Genomic DNA, 25,923 nt, shown 5'->3' with positions numbered 1-25,923 from the left:
AGATAAATGGAATGTTGCCCCTTATTTCAAGGGGGTTGGATTATAAATGTAGGGAAGTCTCACTGCAGCTGTACAAGGTGCAGTTGAGACAGCATCTGGAGTACTGGAAGTAGTTTTGGAACCTTTATTTAAGGAAATATATGATTTCATAGGAGGCAGTTAAGAGAAGGTTCACTAGGATGATTCCTGCTGTGGAGAGATTAACTTATGAGCAAAGGCTAAACAGGTGGGGACTCTACTAACTGAAGTTCAAAAGAATGAGAGGTGATCTCATTGAAACATGTCCGAATTTTAAGGGGTTTGACAGGGTAAATGCGGAGAGGATGTTTCACCTTGTGGGAAAGTCTAGGATCAGAGGGCATAGTTTCAGAATAAAAGGGTGCCAATTTAAGACTGGGATGAAGAGGAATTTCTTCTCTGAAGGTTATAACTCTTTGGAACTCTTTGGCACAGAGAGCTGTGGGAGCAGTATTCTTGTGTGTATATATAAGGCTGAGATAGATTTTTTTAATTTGTCGGTGAATCAAGGGTTATGGAGAAAATGCAGAAAAGTAAATATAAGGAATTTTGGATCAGCCCTGATGCTTTTGAATGACAGAGCAAGCTCGATGGGCCAAAAGGCCTATTTCTGTTCTTCTGTCTTCTGGTCTGATGCGCAGTCGAAGAGTTGAGACTCATAGATTCGTAGATTTGGGCTCAGTACCAGTGATGACCATATAAAGGGCTCATGCATTGGCCATATAAAGGGTTCATGCATTTCCTTAGAACTAGAGTGAGTCCTTGTATATGCCTTGTAAGGTGAATGTAGTGAGATCATGAAATCACACAGGGAACCTATGAGACGTCATGTGCCAACATAATACCTCCACACCATCAGTACAATCTTATCAGATCAGGATTTGAGCCATAGTCTAACTGATACATTTATTTACCTAATGTTAAGCAGATGAATAACCAGCACTCAATACAAACAGCATTTCTCAGTAATTACAATCTTCCAAAATCTTCAGTGCTAAAGCAATAAAATGCTTCTCCTCAGTGACTTTCAGTATAACATAGAACCTTGACAAACATTCATTCGTTTCTGCATTTTGAACAGTGACCATGGAACCATATCCAGTTAAGTCTCTCTGATGGTTTTAATGATTTCCCATCAATCAACCTAAGTTGCCCAATATGTACCTCTCATTTGAAATCTCCTAATCACATTGCTCTCTAGACAATAGACAATAGGTGCAGGAGTAGGCCATTCTGCCCTTCGACCCTGCACCACCATTCATTATGATCATGGCTGATCATCCTCAATCAGTATCCTGTTCCTGCCTTATTTCCATAACCCTTGATTCCAGTATCCTGGAGAGCTCTATCCAACTCTTTCTTAAATGAATCCAGAGACTGGGCCTCCACTGCTTTCTGGGGCAGAGCATTCTACACAGCCACCACTCTCTGGGTGAAGAATTTTCTCCTCATCTCTGTCCTAAATGGCCTACCCCTTATTTTTAAGCTGTGCCCTCTGTTTCGGGACTCACCCATCAGCGGAAACATGTTTCCTGCCTCCAGAGTGTCCAATCCTTTAATAATCTTATACGTCTCAATCAGATCCCCTCTCAGTCTTCTAAACTCAATGGTATACAAGCCCAGTCGCTCCAATCTTTCAACATAAGATAGTCCTGCCATTCCAGGAATTGACCTCGTGAACCTATGCTGCCCTCCTTCAATAGCCAGAATGTCTTTCCTCAAATTTGGAGACCAGAACTGCACACAATATTCCAGGTGCAGTCTCACTGGGCCCTGTACAGCTGTAGAAGAACCTCTTTGCTTCTATACTCAATCCCTCTTGTTATGAAGGCCAGCATGCTATTAGCCTTCTTCACTACCTGCTGTACCTGCATGCTTGCCTTCATTGACTGGTGTACAAGAACACCCAGATATCTTTGTACTGCCCCTTTACCTAAATTGATTCCATTTAGGTAGTAATCTGCCTTCCTGTTCTTGCCACCAAAGTGGATAACCATACATTTATCCACATTAAACTGCATCTGCCATGCATCTGTCCACTCACCTAACCTGTCCAGGTCACCCTGTAATCTCCTAACATCCTCCTCACATTTTACCCTGCCACCCAGCTTAGTATCATCAGCAAATTTGCTAATGTTACTATTAATACCATCTTCTGTATCATTAATATATATTGTAAAAAGCTGCGGTCCCAGCACTGATCCCTGCGGTACCCCACTGGTCACTGCCTGCCATTCTGAAATGGAGCCATTTATCACTACTCTTTGTTTCCTATCAGCCAACCAACTTTCAATCCAAGTTAGTACTTTGCCCCCAATACCATGTGCCCTAATTTTGCTCACTAGCCTCCTATGTGGGACTTTATCAAAGGCTTTCTGAAAGTCCAGGTACACTACATCCACCAGATATCCCTTGTCCATCTTCAGAGTTACATCGTCAAAAAATTCCAGAAGATTAGTCAAGCATGATTTCCCTTCATAAATCAATGCTGACTCTGACCTGTTACTGCTGTCCAGATGTATCGTAATTTCATCCTTTATAATTGACTCCAGCATCTTTCCCACCACTGAGGTCAGATTAACTGGTCTATAATTTCCTGCTTTCTCTCTCGCTCCTTTCTTAAAACATGGTACAACATTACAGTCACCCTCCAATCTGCAGGAACTGATCCTGAATCTATCAAACTCTGGAAAATGATCACCAACGCATCCACGATTTCTACAGCCACCTCCTTCAGTACCCTGGGATGTAGACCATCAGGCCCTGGGGACTTATCAGCCACAGACCTAACAGTCTCTCCAACACCATTTCCTGGCAAATATACTCTACTAAAAGGTTGCAAAGAATCACTGGCAAGCAACTAGGAAAACTCTTGTGGAATTTCATTTTTAATGCTGAAATGATCTATCCAGAGAGGCCTTCAGTCCCCGACTAAAATCTATCTGGATTCAAGAACTGCACCTTTCAATCCTTTAATTCATTTAGGGAACAATATTTAAGGCTCTCTTCTGATCAATTTCTTTCTAACTTAATTATTTAATCAATAGCGATTCCTAAAAGCCTTAGTTCACACACTCAAGGACACTGAGTCAAATAATAAGCCTTCATTAATATCAAAAGAAGCTGGTCCTTCACTTACTCTTCTGTACCGTACCATTGCGCATTGGTGCAGTTAACCTCCCCAGATTAGTCTCAGGGCAGCTGTGATTGATAACTTCATAAAAGGCTGCATTGTAATGTTGTGTTCTGCATCGATAATTTTCCATTGTGTTTTCTGTTGATATTGATTCTGTTCTGTGTAAAGCTGTCCCATCAGAGTGACATTTTCTGACATCAGAGTCAGGGAAACTCAGAATTAAGTAGCTACTGAATCCTTGTTGAAATGATTTTAAATGATGGAATGCAAATGAGGAAAATCCTATTATGTGGTGCATTACATAGCTTTGTTACATTTGCAGTTTTAAAAACTGGCTATTGCAACAACCTGCCAGTGCGGTGTATTGCAAAATGCTATAAAATCTCTCCCTGACAGTGTTAGTTCTTTACTATGTGATGATGCCATTTTGTAAATGGGGTAATCTATTTCTCTCTCAAGCCCTTTCTGGGTGCTGCTTGTTAATTTGCTCTTCCTTGACTCAAAACCACATGCTTGAGGTGTTTTTTTGTATCAGATAGTGCCCTCTAGTGTCAAGATTCAGTTTAGCTGTCAAATAGCTTCCTGACCCAAGTTTCACTTGGCTATGAATGGATTGGCATTCAAATAATTCAATAAAACACTAAATCATTGCTTCCTTGCACAGTAAACTCTGTGCATAATAATAGCATAAACAAGTATTTGATTCTGCTGGATTGGTCCCTAACCGTTTAAATATGATGTAAATGTATCTGCAGGTATCTCTCAGTTGATTGTTCTTGATGTGATTGCATTGCATTAAGATTCTCAGTTACAGCCTGGTTATGTCAGTGGACACTTGTCAAATTTTATCTGATACGATTGTCTGAAGTCCAACTCTTGTCATATTGCAGTTGTTTGCCAGTCTTCCTTGTCCTGGAACCTGGCTGGGTTACAATATCTGAATGATATTCTCTGATATTCTCTGATATCACTACTTACAGCTAGAGGACCAGAACTTTGTAATGGAACAGCTGAAAAGGGAACTGGCTGCAAGTAAGGAGGAACTGTCTACCATCCAGGTCTCACTGCGGAACTCTGAACAGGTACAAGGTAGAAGGTGACAAGGTGACCCAGTAGAAATGTTGCATTTTTTTCCTTCTGTTTCCTTCCCCTCTTCCCCAGAGGGTGCTGACTCATGTTGAGGTACTTCATCCATGTTAACCATTATTTAATTGTGAGCCTGTACATTTGTGAGAGGAGAAAGATACAAAAGAGATCTAAGGGGCAACGTTTTCACATAGAGAGTGGTACGTGTATGGAATGAGCTGCCAGAGGAAGTGGTGGAGGCTGGTATAATTGCAATATTTAAGAGGCATTTGGATGGGTATATGAATAGGAAGGGTTTGGAGGGATATGGGCCGGATGCTGGCAGGTGGGACTAGATTGGGTTGGGATATCTGGTCGGCATGGACAGGTTGGACCGAAGGGTCTGTTTCCGTGCTGAACATCTCTGACTATGATTCTATGTCTGTACGTGCATGCATGTTCTTCTATCAGCCACTGGATAGCAACATGGAGTGGTGAATGGGGTTGTTTTTCACCCCTTTTTAGCTCAGGAGTATGAAGACTCATTACATTTCCTCTCACCACGACTCTCGATAAAATGCTCATAGAACAACAATCTGCCAGGTCTGCATTGCTGCGTTGCATGATGCAGGCTGGGTTTTCATTTCCCAGGTGAATAAATTGATCTCAGGATGACTACTTTAAAAGGAACGCTTCCTCATTAATGTTTGTTGAGGAAGATTTAAGGGACAAAGTTGGCACAAACATGACTGTCCAACATTACTTCCAGAAGAAGTATCGTCAATATCATAAATATTGTTGGATAAAGACAACTGTAAATGGCTATGGAGCCATGGGTACAATGGGCTGAATGGCCTCTTGAATCATTCTGTATAAAGGATGGGGGTGTGTTACAGGTTGAGAGTTCTAATTTTGTCATCTGTAGCAGAGATTGCTCCCTATCTGTGTTTAATTCTTTTGGAAGTGAAGATTTATTTTCATGACTGAAGTAGGTGAACTGATCTCGGAGTTCCATTTAGTGATGTTTTGTCGCACACATGATTTGGCACTTTGTTTGCAGGCCAGCTCAGAGATGAATTCTAGGCTGCAGGGCCTGGAGGCAGAGAAGGACAACCTGAGAAAAACAGTGGCTTCAAAGGAAGCAGAAGCGTATTCCCTGAGGAACATGATTCAGGAAAAAGAGACGACGATGCGCACTGAGAAAGACAAGAGCTTGAGGGAACTGGAAGAACTCCAGGACAAATTCACGGAGAAGGTCAGAATCCCAGAGCAATTCCTATTTCAGCTTTTGATACCCATTTTCCAATTGTTATGTAAGTATCAGCTGTGGCTCAGTCACACTCTTGTCTCCAGCTCAAATGATCATGGGTTTAGTGCTTACTCAGGGACTTGAAAACACTAAATCCAGGCTGACACTTTGGGGCCGAACTGAGGGGGTGCTGTTTTGTCTGAGGAGCTGCTTTTCACATTTTCTGCCTGCCCCAATGTCCCATGGCAATATTCGATGAGCATCAGCGAAAATCTTTCTGACATCTGGACCAACATTTAATCCCTAAATTGGTGTCGCTGAAAATAGCTAAATCAATCTAATACCTATTTGTGGAGCTTGCTGTGCATAATTTAGCAGCTGTGTTTCCCTAGATTATATCGTCACTTCAAAACAGTCTTTGATTAGCTGTGAAACATTGTAACATTTTCTCTATAAATGCAAACTCTTTGTTTATTACCTGAAGCTGTGTCCAAATTTTAGATTGTTTAATCATCAAGGACATGGCTAACAGTATAATACAGAAAGACCCACAAATGCTGAGAATCATCTGTATCTAAACAGAATACTAATAAGTATCGGTGAAGAGATAAATTAATGTTTCGGATTTAGGCGTTTGAGAACTGGAAGGAATTACAGATAACAGTATTTCAAGCAAAACATCGATGTAAAGGTGGGAAATATTTTCAGGCAGGAGAGGAAACGGATTAATCTGTGAAATGGGAAGAAGTAGGTGGTCAACTGCCTGAAGTAATGTTACTATGAAACAATAGCAGGCACGGTGGGAGTAATTTGATATGCACAGAGCCTGTGTTAACAGCTGAGCTAGTGATGGATAAGAAAGGTAGGCCCAGAGCCTGTTTTCCCTAATTCCATTTATGCAGAAAACGTAACAGCTGCTCACTGCATGTTGGTTGATATTTTAGGCAAATCGAGAGCAGATGCTGCAGCAGAAGCTTCTGGATGAACAGTTCAATCTGGTCCAGGAAACTGTAAGAGAAGCTGAGAACATCATTCAAGACGCAGTGGCGAAACTAGACGATCCACTGCACATCAGATGCACCAGTTCACCAGGTCTGAACGCTGCCATCAATTCCTTAAACAACATCTTCATGTCTCTTGTTATGTGGCACTTTGGCCATTGATGTACAAGGAATTTGTTAGCTTTGTGGGAAAAGAATATATTTCCTAAGCAAACAAAACAATTATTCAAGAGAATGTTTCATTTTAAAGAGGCACTGTGTGAGTAGAAATTGTTCATTAAATACTTAGTTACAAATGCGTGACCTAATTACAGAACTTGTTTGAAAATGTCATTGGTTATGGCTCGTACAGTTTCCAAGCACATTTTGATATAGCCAATAAACCTTTGTAAGGGTTCAATTTCTTCATGTAATTCTAAGTTCCACTCTCTAACACAACTAGTTACTGAGTGATGTTTCATTGTACTCAAACAAGATTCTCTTGTTGTCATCCCTAGTCTCTTGAACTAGTGCGGCTCTTTACAGCATGTCTGTATTACTGAGAATGTGACCCCACATTACATTCCCTCCTCCTATCCCTGTATGCAAACTGACTTTGCAAACCTGACTGGAAGGTTTCTTACAAGGAGTAAGACAGTTATAACAAAGGTTGACTTGCATTGTCCTATACAGTCTGTCACTCATTAAAATTAATCTCATGAAACTTTGATAAAGGCTCGGTGTTTGTTGGATGTCTTGGGTCATCTTGCACATATTGTAGTCAGTGGTAACTGTTCCCATTTTATTCCAGCAGAGCTATATGACAGGACAGTAGTTACTCAGTCATTCCTTACCTCTGTTACTCCATAGTTGATGAGCTCTATACCCTTCCATACCAATACTGAACTCCACAGAACCGGTATCTGCAGTCATTGTTTTTACCTTGTTGATTTTAACCCTACTGTGAATCCTCTTGCAAGGATGCCTGCCTTGAAGAAGTTTTCCTCCTCTCTCTACAAGAATCTCAGGGAGTCCCTCTCCCACTGCAACTCCCAGGTCATTTCCTCACCCATTGTACTCTATGCTACTCTCTCCCCACCCCCACCCTCCTCTAGCTTATCTCTCCATGCTTCAGGCTCACTGCCTTTATTCCTGTTGAAGGGCTTTTGCCCGAAACGTCGATTTCGCTGCTCGTTGGATGCTGCCTGAACTGCTGTGCTCTTCCAGCACCACTAATCCAGAACTGGTATACAGTCAGTCCTTAGAAAATATGATGTGCAACCCCACGTTATAGAAATATCACGCTTTAGAATGAATGCTTAAATTGTTGGCGATGTAATCATATTACAGCTAATACATGTTTTAAAAATTTGCGCTGTAGAAACAGTGTCCCCAATTTGTCAATCACCTTACAGCAAATTTGCATTGACGATACATGCATTATAGCAGAACAACCTTTCCTTTGTTCCTTCCACCTCATTAGTGATATTTTTGGAGCTAGCTTCATAGTATTAATTCCTTGGGAAAGGTCCAACACACATTCTGAAACTCCTCACAGAATCAACATGCCAACCACTTTATTTTATCATCTAAAGTGTCAGATACTAATTCAGTACTTCACACTGAAGTAGAAAGTCTACAGTGTAATTTACCATAGTCCACTCTGTTCTAATATGTCAGTTGCCAACACATAACAAGGCTACAGCCTCACCGTCACCTCCAATGTGTGAACAAATGATTTCTTTTTATTTATTTGAGGTAACAGCATTGCTGGCTGGCCTGCATTTATTGCCCGCCCCTAGTTTCCCTTGAGAAGCTGCCTTCTGGAACTGCTACAGTTGAGGTGACCTAAAAGGGAGGGAATTCTAGCATTTTGTCCCAGTGACAGTGAAGAGACAGTGAAGATGATGAACAACAGTAGACAATTCGGCCCTTGAAATCTGCTTCGCCATTCAGTTGAATCATGTCTGATCTGTTTGTGCTTTGAATTTCCCATTCCTATCTGTTCCCCAGATTGCCTTGCTTATTCAATTATTTTGAAGTGTCTCAGAACCAAAGCTCTCCTCATATCTGTCCTAACTGGGTGACCTTTCACTTTAAAATGCCTCGTTTTGGACTGACTTACAGCATGAAATAGCACAGCAGTTCAGGCAGCATCCAAGTAGCTTCGAAATCGACGTTTCGGGCAAAAGCCCTTCATCAAGAATAAAGGCAGTGAGCCTGAAGCGTGGAGAGATAAGCTAGAGGAGGGTGGGGGTGGGGAGAAAGTAGCATAGAGGTATAGCATAGAGTATCTCTATGCTACTTTCTCCCCACCCCACCCTCCTCTAGCTTATCTCTCCACGCTTCAGGCTCACTGCCTTTATTCTTGATGAAGGGCTTTTGTCCGAAACGTCGATTTCGAAGCTACTTGGATGCTGCCTGAATTGCTGTGCTCTTCCAGCACCACTAATCCAGAATCTGGTTTCCAGCATCTGCAGTCATTGTTTTTACAGCATGAAATAGCCTTTCCACATCCACCTTGTCAAGTCCGTTCATGATCTTTTATAAACTTCAATCCAATCACCCCTCACTCTTCTAAATGCTAATAAAAACAAGTCCAGTCTGTCCACTCTTCCTCCTCTAGTAACCCTCCTCTGAAATACCTTCAATGCATTTACCATCTTTCAAAGGAAACCAAAACTGGACACAGTATTTAAGGTGTGGTCTCACCAGTGCCCTGTATAACTAAAGCAAAACTTCCTTAATGTTTAATTCCTCTTGCATTCCGTTACAGTTCTTAATCACTTGCTGTACCTGCCTATGGACTTTTTGCAAGACCTGCACGAGAACACATAAATCCCTCTGCACCTCAGAATTCCACAGCCATTCACCATCAAGTGATACTTAAGTAATATTCTTTTATTTTTCCTGACTAAGTGAAAACTCATGTTTTCCAACCCAATGCTACACCTGCCGGGTTTTTATTCACTCACCTAACTCCCTAAGATGGCGCCGAGACCTGTACAACTCTGTGTGAGCTCCCTACAGCAGATCTAACTCTAACATTTCTTATAAACATTCTAGACTCTTAAACTTACATTCTAACTGATCTTACTGGCATCGATCTTGTCCTGTGCAATGTAACCTGTATACCTCTGTCTAAGCTTTTGTACAACCTTTGATCTGTATTTTCTTGCTTCCTGTGATCTGCCTGTATTGCTCATAAACAAGAGCTTTTTTACTGTATTTCGGTACACGGGACAATAAATTAATCAATCAATCAAGGGTGCGGAAAACTATGGTTAAGCTATGTTGTCTAAACATAATACTTACCTGCCTATCTTCTGTAAATTTAACCACCATGCTTTTAATTCCCTAATCTAAGTTATTAATGTAAATTGTAAAAAGTAAGGACTCCCGCACAGAACCTTGCAGGATCCCACGCATCACATCCTGTCAATCTCAGAGACCCATCTATGCATATTCTCTGCCAATAGCCAACCTTCTATGTATGCTAATATGTTACCCCCAATATCACGTGCTCCTAATTTGTGATGTGGAAGCTTGAAAATTTCCTCTGAAAATCAAAATACATTGCATCGACAGGGTTTTCCTTCGTCCACAGCACCTTTTATAGAATTCCCATAAATTGATTAAACATGATTTCACTTTCACAAATCCAGGCTGGCTCTTCCTAATTTCCTTGAATTTATCTGGGTGCCCGATTATGATCTTTTTAGTGACTTCTTCTAACTCATTCCCCATGACATTTGATATGCAAGTTTAGTGTCTCCTTCCTTTCTTGAAGAGAGGTTACATCTGTTACTTTCCAGTCTAATGGAACCTTTCCAAAATTGAACAAATGTTATTCTTTTCCTTTTTGATACCTATAGAAACTCTTCCTGTTTTTAAATTTCTGACTAGTCTCATTTCATGCTCATTTGTCCTAGTTAACCTTAGTCATTCTGTGCTGTTCTTTATATTCTGACTGGTCAGCTGACCATCCATTTAGCTTTGTGCAATTGTATGCTTTTTCCTTAAGTTTGATGCTTAAATTCTTAAATTCTTCAGTTAACCACAGATAGTGTGTCTTCCCTCACTAGTTTTCTTTATAGTAGGAATGCAGTTATCTTGATGATGTTGAAATACCCCCTTATATCTCTCCCATTGCTTCTCTATTGATCTATCTCCTAGCCTAATGTCTCATTTTACTTTAGCTAGCTCAGCTTTCACATTCACATCTTTGTTGTTTTTAAGATTAAAATACTAGCCTTAGACCCACTGTTTTGCCTTTCAACCTGGATGTAAAATTCAATCATATTATGATCGCTCTTCCCTAAAGGTGCTGTTACTCTGAGATATTAATCATGTCATATTACACAGTACCTTGTCTATTAAAACCTGGTCTCTGGCTGCTTCCAAAACATGCTGTGCTAAGAAATTATATCAAAATGTATTCTCCAAATCCACATAATGATGTTGTGAGAGATCCACAAGTAATTTTAATAAACTGACCTAGTTTCCATAACCTACCTCCCCATCCTCCCAGTTACCCTGTTCCCCTTGCATTTCTTGCATACTAAGGTCCTACTTGCAGAGGAAGAGGAATCATAATTGATCACCCAAATATTAATTGAGGACCACCAGACAATAAACTAACTTTAATGTGAACAAAATCCTTAGGGCAAGAGCAAAAAATGAGAACAGAGCTTTAAGAATAGCATTGGAGACCCCTTCAGGCCTTAGTGTAGTTTCCATGGTATTGTGTAAATGTGAGAGTGCACAATTCCTGTACTTGATTGTATACATCTCATCCAGGTCTGTGATGAATCAAAAACTAAAGGAGTTTGATTTCTTCCATTACTTTTAGATTACCTGATAAATAGGACAGAAGCTGCCTTAGAGTCGGTGAATTTGATGGAACAGGGACACTTTGAGTACTTGAAGAACATGGAAGGTATGACCACTCAATCTCCTGGACAGCACACCCCAATAATTTCAATGTTTGTTGATTTTATGAAGTTAGGATTCTGACCACCAAAAGGTGAGTAACTTACATACTTTTCACTTTGGCTCTTGTTGTTCCCTCCCAGCTCAGAGGTTGGGACACATGCTTGCTCCAGTTGGATCTCTTTCACCTAAAAGCAAAGTCTATCACAGAAAGTTTATTTGGACTAACCCCCCACCCCCACCCCCAACAGCCTTCCCTTTCCCAGTTACACCAGGCTGTAGTAAGATTCAGTAGATGCTGGTCCTCCAACAGTGCCTTGTTCACCTCATCATGTGTGAGCCTCTACATTGTTGGATGAGTCCACTGTGTTGGCATGTCAGCTGAGCTTTACCCTGTCTTCAATTGAACTGCCTGTGCACTTTAACCAATGGGTTACTAGGCTAGGGAGTAGGGTGATTGAGTACTTTTCTTTACAGTGTGGATATTGGGAACTGTTTGCACAACAAATCCAATTTCAGCTATCCATGCACAGTGTAAACCTGACCCAGACATAGGGTAGAATTCCGGAATCTTACTTTTCAGTATGTGTCAGTGTCAGTCCCAGTCCATGCAGTGATTAATACACTCAGTCAATAAGGAGCCTGAGGTTATTAAAATCAGCTATCATTTCATATAAATCTAATGGAAGTGTCATAAAAGTTTTGTATGATGGATTAATAATACTGAAAGGTTAATCCGAGGATAAATTACAGACGTGAAGAAGGTTCCTCTGTTGTACTATTGTTGAACAAGCATCATCTTTGAATTTCTTACATCTCCATTGTCCTTCCCAATTCTCTGTGATACTCTGTACAGATAAGCAAATATGATTTGAAACACTCAAAGTATAGCATTCACTTGGATCTTCCCCTTGGGCATCTATATAAAATCGCTTGCCTTTGTTCCTTAGATGCCAGTGGCCTCCTTAAAGCACTGACCAGGTTTGCACACCTGACTGCAGATACCATAGTCAACGGCAGTGCCACTTCACATCTGGCTCCAACTGATCACGCTGACAGTAAGTATTGAATCCATCTGCTCCTGGAATTTCTTATTGCAACGCCTTCACCAGGAAGAGGCTGCCAAGCAGCGTAGTGGATTGTGTCATTAGGCTAGTGCCCAGGCTACTGCTCTGCAGCCACTGGTTCAAACTCCATCTTGGCAGCTGCTGAAATTTCAATTCAACTAATTAATCTGCAATTGACAACTCCTCTCAGGTAGTGACCATGAAACTATTTGGAGGAGACTGTGGTTTTGCTAACCCTTATCTTCAGCCCATGTTGTTCAAACATCCACTTTAAATCCTAATGATTTGATGATTTAGATGAGGAACTAAATGCATTACATCCACGTTTGCAGACAATACAAAGCTGGGTGGGAGGGTGAACTGTGTGGAGGATGCAGAGATGCTTCAGTCTGATTTCAACATGTTGAGTGAGTGAGCAAATGCAGGGCTGATGAAGTATAATGTGGATAAATGTGAGATTATCCACTTTGATAGCAAAATCAGGAAGGCAGATTATTCTCTGGATGATGATGGATTGGGAATGTTGGAGGTGTGATGAGACCTTGCTCTTTATAAACCTACCACTGAAAGTAAGCATGCAGTGAGGAATGGCATGTTGACCTTCATAGTGACAGAATTTGAGTACAACAGAAGGGATGCCATGCTGCAGTTGTGTACGGCCTTAGTGAAACCACACCTGGAGTATTCAGTGAAGTTTTGGCCTCCTTTTCTGAGGAAGAGGGATGTTCTGGCTGTGGAGGGAGTGCGACAAAGATTTATCAGACTGATTCCTGGGATGGCAGGACTGACGCTTTATGAGAGACTGGATTGGTTAGGACTATATTCACTGGAGTTTAGATGAATGAAGGGGATCTCATACCATTCTAACAGGACTAGATAAAGTAAAAGCAGAAAGGATGTTCCCGATGACGGGAGTGCAGATCCAGGGGTCACAGCCTATGGATATGGATTAGGCCATCCAGGACTGAGGTGAGGAGAAATGTCTTCACCCAGAGAGTGGTGAATCTGTAGAACTCTCTGCCACATATCCCATGGAAGGACTTTAAATAATTCAATATTTTTCAAAACTCCAGTGTCATCTTTTGGGCTGAAGGTCCTGTTTCAGAACTCTGATTGTAACATTGTCAATTCTTGAGGATCTCTGTAAAGAAGGCAGTATGGATGATGCAGATGTTTTAACTTTGAAAATTTACTTTTCCCTCAGTTAGTTTTAAGAATAATTTTCTGCTATTTTTTTTTTCATTCCTGCAGGACTGACTGATAACTGTAGAGAGTGTGGTGATGAGAGTGTACGCTATTTGAATGATCTGAAGGATAGGCAGTCAATTGCCCACGCTGATCCAGCTGAAGTGAGGAGAGTAATGCAGAGAATTCTCGATCTTGGACAGGTAACAACCAACCCCTAATCCTCAACTAGGAATGGGATGTCTTACTAGACTATAGAAAACCAATAACGCTTGCAATTGCTCCTCTGGGTAGAGAACTGAGTGAATCCCGTAGTTCAGTGTCTGTGTTCCTCTAGTGCTGGGCCCGAGGCCCAGTTGCCTACAGAGTGCAGTCTGCAGCTCACTGTTGTTTGTGTGGCTACTCTGGAAGTTAACAAGAAAGCCACATGGAATGCGAATTGGCTTTGCACTTGGTCTATTATTTAAGGAGATCATCTTCATTCCATTGACTCACTTTCGTTCCATGCATCTTTAATATCTTGTGCTTGCAGTTTTGCACATAGATCTCTACTCCCACCATGAAACTTGAAGAACTTTGAGGGAAATTGTAAGTGGCTGCTCACCAGAATAAATGAGTTTATAAGAGATCTGAGGACCCAAACAAATTGCCTGCACCTTTTTAAAAAAGTGACTTGTCATAGAATCCCTCCAGCGTGGAAGCAGGCGATTAGACCCATCGAGTCCACGATGACCCTCCGCAGAGCATCCCACCCAGTTCCACATCCCCCACTCCCCCACCAAGCTATCCCTGTAACCTTGTATTTCCCATGGCTAATCCACCTAGTCTGTAATGAATGAAACCAGGCTATTATGGATCTCATTGATTATGTGATCCCTGGTCGGGATTGTTAACACGGGCCAATCAGGGAACCCTTGCTGACAAAAATAAACTGGAGATTCACCTGCACACACACATGGGTGCTGGGGAAAAAAATAAGTACTACAGCAGTAAGGCAGTAGTGTGGGGGAAAAAATAGGAAAAGAAAAGAAACTGGAGATTCAGAAGGTCTCCGCAGTCTAGGGACTGACTTTGAGCTGGATGTCAGAGCCCAAGTCACATTCAATTCCTCCCTGACTGTCGCATTCATTCCCTCACTGTCATACTCATGCCCCCATTGTCACACACTCTCCCTCCCTGTCACATGTAAATAATGGGTGACTTGATTACCGGATGCCGGCCTCCGTACCCTTACTTCACTAAACTACACACCCCTGGACACTATGGGCAGTTTACTTTAGGCATTCCAGCTAAAGTGCATATCTTTGGACTATGGGAGGAAACCTGAGCACCTGGAGGAAACCCATGCAGACACTGGGACAACGTATAAACTCCGCATAGTTGCCCGAGGATGACATCGAACTTTGGACCCTGGCGCTGTGAGGCAGCCATGCTAACTACTGAGCCACCATGCCACCCTGTCACTGCAGTCTGTTGCAATCCAGCAGATGTCTCTTGCAAATGGGCATGAAGAGATTACTCAAACTTGAGAGTGTTTGAATGAAATTGAATTCTAACTCTGCATTTTACTGTCTCTTTTCTGTATTGGGACCTACTGTACAGCAAAGTGAAAGTGGCAGTCCAAATGCTTCTTGAAAAGGATACTGTATTTGTTAACATTTTATCAAGTTGGGGTCCACCTTTTAATTTCGCTACCATCAAATGTTTCATTTTTATTGCTGGTTAAGGAATCTTGGGATATGAACCTTGAATCAAAGTATTTTTTTAAAAGAAGTAGGGTTTATTTTCTGAATAATCATCTATAGCTATTTTGAATAAGCACTGGTTAAATTTTTTAAATAGTTGACAGATTTTTTTTTAAAAATGTTCTTTTACTCAGGAATTGAGGCCTAAAAGCATTGATATCAGACAAGAGGAACTTGGGGATATGGTGGATAAGGAAATGGCACAAACATCTGCAGCCATCGAAGATGCAGTAAAGAGGATTGAGGTAATGCAGCATTTGTTTCTAATGAAAGAAAAGTCCTTTCTTATGAAATGAAAAACACTAAATGCTGGAAATATTCACCAGGTCAGGCAGCTTCTTTGAAGTGAGAAACTGAGATATTGTTTCAGGCTGATGGTCTTTTGTTAGAACTGTTTTTTTAATGGTTTGGAATAATTTCCCTAATTTCTGTTGTCTGTCTCTGCAATCCTGGTCAACTCCCTGTAGACTGTTGCTACAGTGTTCTGTATTGGGTAAAAACAATGACTACAGATGCTGGAAACCAGATTTTGGATTAGTGGTACTGGAAAAGCACAGCAGGTCAGGCAGCATCCGAAGAGAAGTAAAATCGACGTTTTGGGCAAAAGCCCTTCATCAGGAATACAGGCAGAGTGCCTGAAGGGTGGAGAGATAAATGAGAGGAGGGTGGGGGTGGGGAGAAAGTAGCATAGAGTACAATAGGTGAGTAGGGGAGGGGATGAAGGTGATAGGTTAGGGAGGAGGGTGGAGTGGATCGGTGGGAAAGAAGATAGGCAGTTAGGACAAGTCATGGGGACAGTGCTGAGCTGGAAGTTTGGAACTGGGGTGAGGTGGGGGAAGGGGAAATGAGGAAACTGTTGAAGTCCGCATTGATGCCCTGGGGTTGAAGTGTTCTAAGGCGGAAGATGAGGCGTTCTTCCTCCAGGCGTCGGGTGGTGAGGGAGCAGTGGTGAAGGAGGCCCAGGACCTCGCATGTCCTCAGCAGAGTGGGAGGGGGAGTTGAAAAGTTGGGCCACAGGGCGGTGTGGTTGATTGGTGCAGGTGTCCTGGAGATGTTCCCTAAAGCGCTGTGCTAAGAGGTGTCCAGTCTCCCCAATGTAGAGGAGACCGCATCGGGAGCAACGGATACAATAAATGATATTGGTGGATGTGCAGGTAAAACTTTGGATGTGGAAGGCTCCTTTAGGGCCTTGGATGGAGGTGAGGGAGGAGGTGTGGGTGCAGGTTTTGCAATTCCTGTGGTGGCAGGGGAAGGTGCCAGGACGGGACGGTGGGTTGTTGGGGACGTGGACCTGACCAGGTAGTCACGGGGGGAACGGTCTTTGCGGAAGGTGGAAATGGGTGGGGAGGGAAATATATGTCTGGTGGTGGGGTCCGTTTGGAGGTGTCAGAAATGTTGGTGGATGATTTGGTTTATGCGAAGGTTTGAAGGATGGAAGGTGAGCAGCAGGGGCGTTCTGTCCTTGTTACGGTTGGAGGGGTGGGGTCTGAGGGTGGAGGTGCGGGATGTAGACGAGATGCATTGGAGGGCATCTTTAACCACGTGGGAAGAGAAATTGCGGTCTCTAAAGGAGGAGGCCATCTGGTGTGTTCTGTGATGGAACTGGTCCTCCTCGGAGCAGATACGGTGAAGGTGGAGAAATTGGGAATATGGGATGGCATTTTTGCAGGAGGTAGGGTGGGAAGAGGTGTAATCCAGGTAGCTGCGGGAGTTGGTGGGTTTGTAAAAAATGTGGGTGTCAATTCAGTCGTCATTAATGGGGATGGAGAGGTCCAGGAAGGGGAGGGAGGTGTCAGAGATGGTCCAGGTAAATTTAAGGTCAGGGTGGAATGTGTTGGTGAAGTTGATGAATTGCTCAACCTCCTCGCGGGAGCACGAGGTGGCGCCAATGCAGTCATCAATGTAGCAGAGGAAGAGGTGGGGAGTGGTGCTGGTGTAATTATGGAAGATGGACTGTTCTACGTAGCCAACAAAGAGACAGGCATAGCTGGGGCCCATACGGGTGCCCATGGCAACCCCTTTGGTCTGGAGGAAGTGGGAGGACGGTGTTCTTTTTTGTCAGGCAAAGGTTCTCCTGAACATCAGAAATTTATGATAATTATTATTGTTGGTGATATCGTTCATGTAATCTTTGGTCAAACTTGATAAGCCAACTATGTTCATTGCATATCTGAACTTAGCCTCTGCACTAAAGTTACTTTAATTGAGAGCCCTCGTCATGTTTTACAAATGTATAAAAACCAGTTGATTGCCTGTTGTGTTGAGCATGATGGGAGACACATGTGAGAGATTTGGTGAGAGTTTTTGTAGTGGGTGATAATGAGCATCTTTTGGATTGGCTGTGGTTTCTGTGGTATCAATTAGAGCAGACAAAGGCCTCCTTTTGCTATACTCACTTAAAATATGCCATGTGTTATTCACTAAGACTTGAACGCAAAATTCGTGCTGCACTCTCCATTTCTTTCATTGCTTCTGGTGTATTTCTGTGGTAGGTTTTCTATAATTTGCTAGTATTTTAAATTATTATATTGTGGAGCATCAGCTGGCAGGAAGGTGGGTAGCATGGCATGAATTCTTAAACGGCAATGTCTCTCAACTGTGCCATTATAGAGAGGGACTCAGGGAGAGTACATTGTAAATGCTTGTGTCAGATGTTGCTTTTGTGCACCATCTGCTGGGCTGGATGTGAATAGCAACGGGTGAAAACTCATTGGGCTGAATCTTACCTTTTCTTTGATCAAGTGCGAGTCCCGCTGAGATTTTGTGGTGGGATTCTCGCCGCAAGGCCTAGAAAGTTTTCTCACTGAATCTTTACTAGACTCCTCTCATTAACTACCCCAAGCCATGCCATCTTTAAATTCCCAAGCAAGCCATGCCAGTCTGTGATGCCATGTACAGTTCCTGATATTTGTCTTGGGCATGAGGCAGAGTAATGTTGGTGCCTGCTTTTGCAAGTGAGGAACTGATTTCTTGCTGTAGGGCAGACCCAGGATGTCCTCTTTCCCCCAAGACCAGCAAGAGAGGCCATGGCACCAAACCAATGTGGTCTGAGGTTGCCATATGTGCCAGTACAGTCTCAGCAGTCTGGAGGGCTACACAGCATCGTGGGAAGAAAGTCAATGCCCTTTCACACTCTGCCTGCTGACAACCATGCCAAGCCTCCTGGCTTTGTGAGTGTGTTAAACAGCAAGGCAGGGTGAAAGTAATATGAGGCTGAGGGGCAAAGCACTGAAAGGCAATGCAAAGCCCAGATGCCTCGAGTCTCAGAGTAAATGAGCACTGTAATGGTGAGTGAAAAATCTGGAGCTGTAGCCTGTCCGTGAGCTGGATCTGTCCCTTGAGCACACAGTATCCCTGCTGCAGCATTACAATGAGAGTTCCTAGTGCAGCCTGGGGTGCTGCATTGAAATGCAGAAGGGCCCTGTAAATGAATCGAAGATGTGTCATCAGGGTTCTCAGAGGCTGGCACACACTGGGCGCCAATATCTATGGGTGTGAGGTGCATGTGACTGGCGCCTATGGAGTAAGCCCTAAGATGTTAGTGCTCCCTTTGGAGTGGATGGGGGTGACGAGCAGGTGTTCACTCTGTTTTCCATGTTGAGATTTCCTGATACCGAGCTTGTTCGGTAGGATAGGAAGGTGAATATCAATGAGGCCATACGTGCCATTAACAAGCTTATTAGCAAACGATAAATCCTCTCGAATGGCAACTTACTGCTGCCTAGTGAGAAACCTACTGCACTGCTTGTTAAAAGTATAAAAGATGGAGCCCGGTGCTTCCAATATCGAGACAGGCCTTCCTGGACTTTTCGTCTAACCCTGCCACAAATCTCACCTTAGCCCACGTTGCTCAGGCCCCTACCAGACTCTGCCCATTGTTGTTGAGAGCTGGACTCTTTAAGCATTGTGAACAAGCTTTCACATTCATGTATTTCACAAGGGGATCACTGGATAATGAGTCACCATGGAAACCCGTGCTGGTTTCCTCTTCCTGTGCAATCGCTTTTGTTTTTCTATTCGTTACCTTAAGAACACACTGTTCCCATTTTAAAAATGAATAGTTTTGTGGGATAAGGCATCACTGGAAAGACCAACATTTGTTTCCTAACCTTAATTCCCTTTGGAAATCTGACCAGCAGTTGAGAATTACATGTAGGTCAGACCAGGCAAGAACAGCAGAGTTTTTTTTGCCTAAAGGATACGTTTTTACAATAATTCCATCACTGGGACTTGCTATCAATTTTAAATTACCAATTGCTGTGTGAATTGAACCTGTATCTCCAGAGCATTAACCTGGGACTTAAGGGGTCAAAGGATAGTTGGAGAAGGTGGAACAGGATACTGTGTTGGATGATCAGCCATGATCATCATAAATGGCAAAGCAGGCTCGAATAGCCTACACTTGCTCCTATTTTCTACATTTTCTATGATTTTAAATTAGTCCAATGATATTATCACTATGTTCCCATCTCCCTTTCAGTTGGTATCTCAGTCCTGACAAGTTCAACATCATTTCACACATAAGCACCTTACAGCACTGACAGCAATTACAAATATTTGAAATGTTCCTACTGACTTCTATCTTTATTTTGAATAAAGTTTAGAGAATATATTCAATTTTCTCAAGCAAATTGGAAATACCTCATGACCTGCCTGAAAGTTTGGTATTTATTTTGCAATAGACATTCATTTTGTTTCAGAGATTTATGAGAAATCTCTAAGTGACATCCTTAAGGATTTAAACATATAAACAGAGAAGAATTCTTAACCCATCCCGCATTAGGGAATCATTCCATTCAAATAGTTCTTTGCAGGGATGAGCTGTCTGCAGTACACTGATAACTCACCCAGCCTTTTTGGTCTATCTTTGTCATTTAATCTGCAGGAAATGATGAACCAGGCCCGGAAAGGAAGCTCTGGAATTAAACTTGAAGTCAATGAAAGGTCAGTTAGAAATTTGCCAATCACGTACACAACCCAATTTTATTGAAACAAATTGAATTTGCTTTTTGTTTATGCTAATGGGGCAACTTCATTTTCCTTTCTCTCTCTGTCACTTGCAGAATCTTGAACTCCTGCACAGATCTGATGAAGGTAAGAAATACACATTGGTTTCTTTGGTAAAAAGGGTAAAGGTAAAGGTAAAGTCACCATAGGGCAAGCTTTCTGATCAAAGAAAGACAAGTGTTGGTGGTTTAACCTGAGGGTCACCATGCCTCAGGTGAGGGGAGAGGTCAAGAAGGAGAGTCTTCCATGGTAACTTCAGCCAGTGTGGGAATTGAACCTATGCTATTGGCATCATTCGACATCTCAAATCTGCCATCCAGCTAACTGAGCTGTACAGGTAGTTAGGTATCAAATGATAAATATAATAGTCTGTTACTAGACTTGGAAACAATGTGCCTATTAAAGGTTGAGTTCAAATAATCCTTCCTTATGCTCTTTATTTGTTGTTATTATATGTGTTCATTGTAAGAGAGAGTTCAGCATGTTTCCTTGTACAGTGATGTTGAAGAGATGTGATGGTTGTGGCTGAAGATGGATAGTTTATCAGTAAAGTGGGTTCATTTGATGTAGTGCCTCCTGAAGAGGAGTTTCTTGAATTTGAAATCCATTGCCATGACCCTAATGTTCACTCACCACTGCATTCTCTCTCACTTCAGGCGATAAGACAACTGGTGATGGCTTCTACAAGTCTGCAGAAAGAGATTGTGGAAAGTGGACGGGTAAGGACAGATGCTGGTGTCCAGGTTACACTTTGGGGTCGCATCTCCCTGATGATCTCAGTCATAACAAACTCCAGAGTCCCTCGTCCTAGTGGACACCTTTCATCATGGGTGTTGACCAATTAGGGCTGAAAATGTGTTGCTGAAAAAGCGCAGCAGGTCAGGCAGCATCCAAGGAGCAGGAGAATTGACATTTCGGGCATGAGCCCTTCTTCAGGAAACATTCCTAGAGGGCTCATGCCTGAAACGTCGATTCTGCTGCTCCTTGGATGCTGCCTGACCTGCTGCGCTTTTCCAGCAACATTTTCAGCTCTGATCTCCAGCATCTGCAGTCCTCACTTTCTCCTAGAAGATTTTAACCTACTGCGAATCCTCTTGCAAGGATGCCTTCCTTGAAGAAGCTCTCTTCCTCCCTCTACAAGGATTTCAGTGAGACCCTCTCTCACTGCACACCCCAGGTCATCTCCTCCTCTGCCCAGAAGCTCTTCAGCCACGTTCTCAAACGCTACCACAGCCACATCTCCGTCCTCAGCACCTGCCTACGGAACCGACTGCCCCCGCACGGACTCCGGACGATTCCTGAAGAAGGGCTCATGCCCGAACGTCGATTCTCCTGTTCCTTGAATGCTGCCTGACCTGCTGCGCTTTTCCAGCAACACATTTTCAGCTCTGATCTCCAGCATCTGCAGTCCTCACTTTCTCCTGTTGACCAATTAGGCTCAAGATTGCTTAGGCTGGGGGTTGGGGACTTGTAACAGCGTCATTATGTTAAATTGATGCCAAATCCATGCAGATTCTTTTTCTAACACACACCCTGATTTTTTTAAAATGCCATTCTTGGAATCACATCCATAACTCCTGTGGCAAAGTAGAACTTTAATCTATGGATTCAGCATACCTGGAGAGGTCACCTTGAACACAATCACGTTATCCTTCAGGTGGTCATTATGCTTCACCTTATCTGTATTGTTACTGATTAACTCTCTGAGTTCAGCACGTTGACAGTCTTACAAACACAAGGTAAATGATAGGATTTAGACTGACAATTCAATTGAATCTAACCCATGCTGACAATTTATTGTATGACCGCCCATCTAATCTCCATGAAGGGACAAAGAGATCGCAAAGACAACTATCTGAGGTCAATTAAACAATATTCTGTGAATATCCCTGGCTGTTTACAATGATGTTATAAAACCAATGGATCCTTTCGGTGGTGAAATATTGAAATACAGTTAGTGAAATAATGTTTGCATTTACAGGGGGCAGCAACACCAAAAGAATTCTATGCTAAGAATTCCCGTTGGACAGAAGGCCTGATATCTGCTTCCAAAGCTGTGGGATGGGGTGCAACCCAACTGGTGTAAGTACTATTTTAGTTACTTACTGGAGAAATTATATTTACATGTACTTATAGAATCATACAGCACAGAAACAGACCCTTTGGTCCAACCAGTCCATGCTGAATGTAATCCCAAACTACACGAGTCCCACCTGCCTGCTTCTGGCCCATATCCCTCCAAACCTTTCCTATTCATGTACTTACCCAAATGTCTTTTAAATATTGTAATTATACCCACATCCATGACTTCCTCAGGAAGTTCATTCCACACGTGAACCACCCTCTGTGTAAAACATATACCCCTCTTTTTTTTTGTAAAAATGTCTCTCGTCTCACCTTAAAAATATGTGCCTTTTACTTGCAATTTCCCATTCTAGGGAAAAGATAACTGCCATTAACCCTATCTATAAACCTCATTATTTTATCAGTTTCTATTAACCTCCGACAATCCAGTGAAAAAAGTCCCAGTCTGTCCTTCCTTTCATAATAACTCACCATCCATACCTAGCAACATCTTGGTAAATCTCTTCTGATCCCTCTCCAATAATATCCTACCTATAACTAGGTGGCCAGTGCTGTACACAGTACTCCAGAAGAGGCCTCACCAATGTCCTGTACAACCTCAACATGACCTCCTAACTCTTACACTCAAAGGACTAAGCAATGAAGGCAAGTGTGCTAAACGCCTTTTAAACCACCCTGACTGTGTGTGATGTAAACTTCAAAGAATTATGTACCTGACCCTTCATTGCTCCTGATCTATTACTGGACTGTCACAATAATGGGAGGAAAATATCTGTCTGACAGACGTTCTGGTGTCACACAATCACTGGGTTTCCTGAAATCAGTTCGTGCTCAGTATGACAGAGCAATGAGTGTGTGTCAGTACAGAGTGGAGTAACATGAAGATGATCTGGGTTTTTGACCCTGCAGATTAGTGAGGAACAAATGAACAGCTCTCTCCAATCAGGACAAAGCTCCTTCTCACAGGTTGGTTTTCATCTTTAGAAATTAGGTTGAATCTTAGTATTTGATACTCTAACCCTGATATTGCTTACATCAGACAATATTACCTATGAATATCAGCACAAGCCAGTTGTATTTACTCCCAGTGCGTGCATATCCTCCACATGAACAATAATGTCCCTTTCTTCCTTTCTCTTTCAAACTGCCTGTCTAATCTATTCTCGAATGTTGACCTTGTTTCTGCTTCAGTTATCGACTGCAGAATCATATTACACACACCCTCTTTATTAAACCAGGTTTTGTATGAGTTGAACTTTGCTCTTTAAATAACAATTCTTCCAACACTTTCAGAAGCAAAAGGGTAGTCTGTCTTTTCTCTTGCCCTCATTTTCCCAATGGTTTGAACCTTTGGATTGGTCCATGTCTATGGGCAGATTTCTGTAACGGTTTGCCAGTTCCATCTGGCTGCTCTTCCTGCTTGCCATCAGGCACATTGATGCTCAGCTTGTCAATGCTTCCAATCTGTTTGACTACATTATGAATGCACCTCCTCTGACCACCACATCCTGGTGTTGGAATCAAGCCTGGTGCTTTTGACCCAGAGGTAGGGATGCTACCACTACCCTATTCTTGGCTCCGAATCAGAAGATTGTGTTCGGGTCCCAATCCAAGACTTAGGCACAAAAATCAAAGCTGACACTCCAGTGCAATAGTGAAAGAGTGCTGCACCGTCAGAGATGCCATCCTTCTAAGTCGCCTTTAAACCAAGGTCTTTTTGTGGTTCATGTGAAAGATTCCATGGCACAACTTCAAACACCAAGGGAGTTATCCCAGGTGTCCTTGCCAAACTTTATCCCTTAATTGACACCTGGCTATTATCTCTCCAGTGTGGAAGCAGGCCACTCAGCCCATCAAGTCCACACCAACCCTCCAAAGACCATCCCACCAGGACCCATCCCGCTACCCTATCCCTGTAACCCTGCATTCCCTACAGCTAAGCCACCTAGCCTGCACGTCCCTGAACAGTATGGGAAATTTAGCATGCCATTCCACCTAACTTGCACATCTTTGGACTGTAGGAGGAAACAGAGCACCCAGTGGAAATGGACACAGACACCGGAGGACATGTAAACTCCACACGGACAGTCACCTAAGTGTGGAATTGCACCCAGGTCCCTGGTGTTGTGAGGCAGCCGTGCTAACCACTGAGCAACTGTGCCACCTCAATTATCCCAGCTGTAGGCATATTGCTGTTTGTGAGAGCTGACTGTTCACTGGTTAATTGAGACCTTAGCCTACTTTACAATAATAACCACACTTCAGTAATACATCAATGACTGTAAAGTACTTTGAGACTTCTGGTGGTTATATAAATGCACGTCTTTTTTTAAAACTCCCAATAAATAAAATCAAGATTGTAGCATGTTATGGGTTGTTTTGAATTTTACCAACAACTGCAACCCACCTCATTGAAGGTTTAATTATTCCAAGTTTGTGATCAAGTTTGTTCAGAGAAGAAATATTTCCTGTTGATGAAACTGATAATATGCGAAAAGCTTGAAAATTAGCTAAAACAAAATAGATATAACACAGCCCCACACATGTCAAGAATGGCTTTGCCTGCAGAGGTTTTATATTTTAAATGTCCAGGATCACTTTTCCAATAACATAATGAACTGTCTCATTTTTTATTATTGACTATTTTCAGCAGCACTAAATGTACATAGTTGTATTTTTGCATTGTTCACCGACTTCACTCAATGTTATTCTTACACAACAGCTACTGTTTCTTGGATAACTATCCACTAGGTGTCACATGAGAGCAATTTCTATTTAATTACCCCTTAGAGCGCGGCTGCTAAGGCACATTTGAAGGGGGCCACAGACTGAAAACTGAGAAGGGGTCCCCCAAGGGTTTATGGGAGCCCTGGCAACTGAACCGATGAACTACCCAAGCCTAACCTAATTTGGAGCCTGATATCATGAAACTTGCAGAAAAGCACCAAGCTCAAGCATTGCATTAGGCGTGACAGATGTTTAAGTTCATACCGTCTTTTTTTTAAGTTTTGTCCCGTATGCCGGAAAATCAAGTTTTCTTGGTGTTCAATTTTCTGTCTATCTGTTCGTGTTGTATCCCTATTTGAAAGGATTCCCTGGAATCATTTGTGATTAGATTACTTACAGTGTGGAAACAGGCCCTTAGGCCCAACAAGTCCACACCAACTCGTCAAAGCGCAACCCACCCATACCTCTACATCTACCCCTTACCTAACACTACGGGCAATTTTAGCATGGCCAATTCACCTGACCTGCACATCTTTGGACTGTGGGAGGAAACCGGAGCACCCGGAGGAAACCCACGCAGACACGGGGAGAAAGTGCAAACTCCACACAGTTAGTCGCCTGAGGCGGGAATTGAACCCGGGTCTCTGGCGCTGTGAGGCAGCAGTGCTAACCACTGTGCCACCGTGCCGCCCATATCCCTCTAATCCCTTCCTATTCTTATGCCTTT

The 25,923-nt window shown here is 42.6% G+C and overlaps 1 protein-coding gene across 1 annotated transcript in view; it reads left to right on the top strand.

The window, feature by feature from the left end:
- Nucleotides 1–25,923, top strand: part of hip1rb (huntingtin interacting protein 1 related b) — a 142,065-nt gene that overhangs the window by 102,486 nt on the left and 13,656 nt on the right. The window contains exons 17-27 of the mRNA XM_072587407.1: nucleotides 4,135–4,236; nucleotides 5,280–5,474; nucleotides 6,413–6,560; nucleotides 11,301–11,387; nucleotides 12,331–12,438; nucleotides 13,699–13,835; nucleotides 15,512–15,622; nucleotides 20,263–20,321; nucleotides 20,441–20,471; nucleotides 21,041–21,103; nucleotides 22,366–22,466. Of these exons, the coding sequence (XP_072443508.1) occupies nucleotides 4,135–4,236; nucleotides 5,280–5,474; nucleotides 6,413–6,560; nucleotides 11,301–11,387; nucleotides 12,331–12,438; nucleotides 13,699–13,835; nucleotides 15,512–15,622; nucleotides 20,263–20,321; nucleotides 20,441–20,471; nucleotides 21,041–21,103; nucleotides 22,366–22,466 (1,142 nt within the window). The remainder of the gene's footprint in view (nucleotides 1–4,134; nucleotides 4,237–5,279; nucleotides 5,475–6,412; nucleotides 6,561–11,300; nucleotides 11,388–12,330; nucleotides 12,439–13,698; nucleotides 13,836–15,511; nucleotides 15,623–20,262; nucleotides 20,322–20,440; nucleotides 20,472–21,040; nucleotides 21,104–22,365; nucleotides 22,467–25,923) is intronic.

This window comes from Chiloscyllium punctatum, chromosome 17 (genome assembly GCF_047496795.1).
Source record: "Chiloscyllium punctatum isolate Juve2018m chromosome 17, sChiPun1.3, whole genome shotgun sequence".
Classification (NCBI taxonomy): domain Eukaryota; kingdom Metazoa; phylum Chordata; class Chondrichthyes; order Orectolobiformes; family Hemiscylliidae; genus Chiloscyllium; species Chiloscyllium punctatum.
This window is presented reverse-complemented; position numbering and strand designations above follow the sequence as displayed.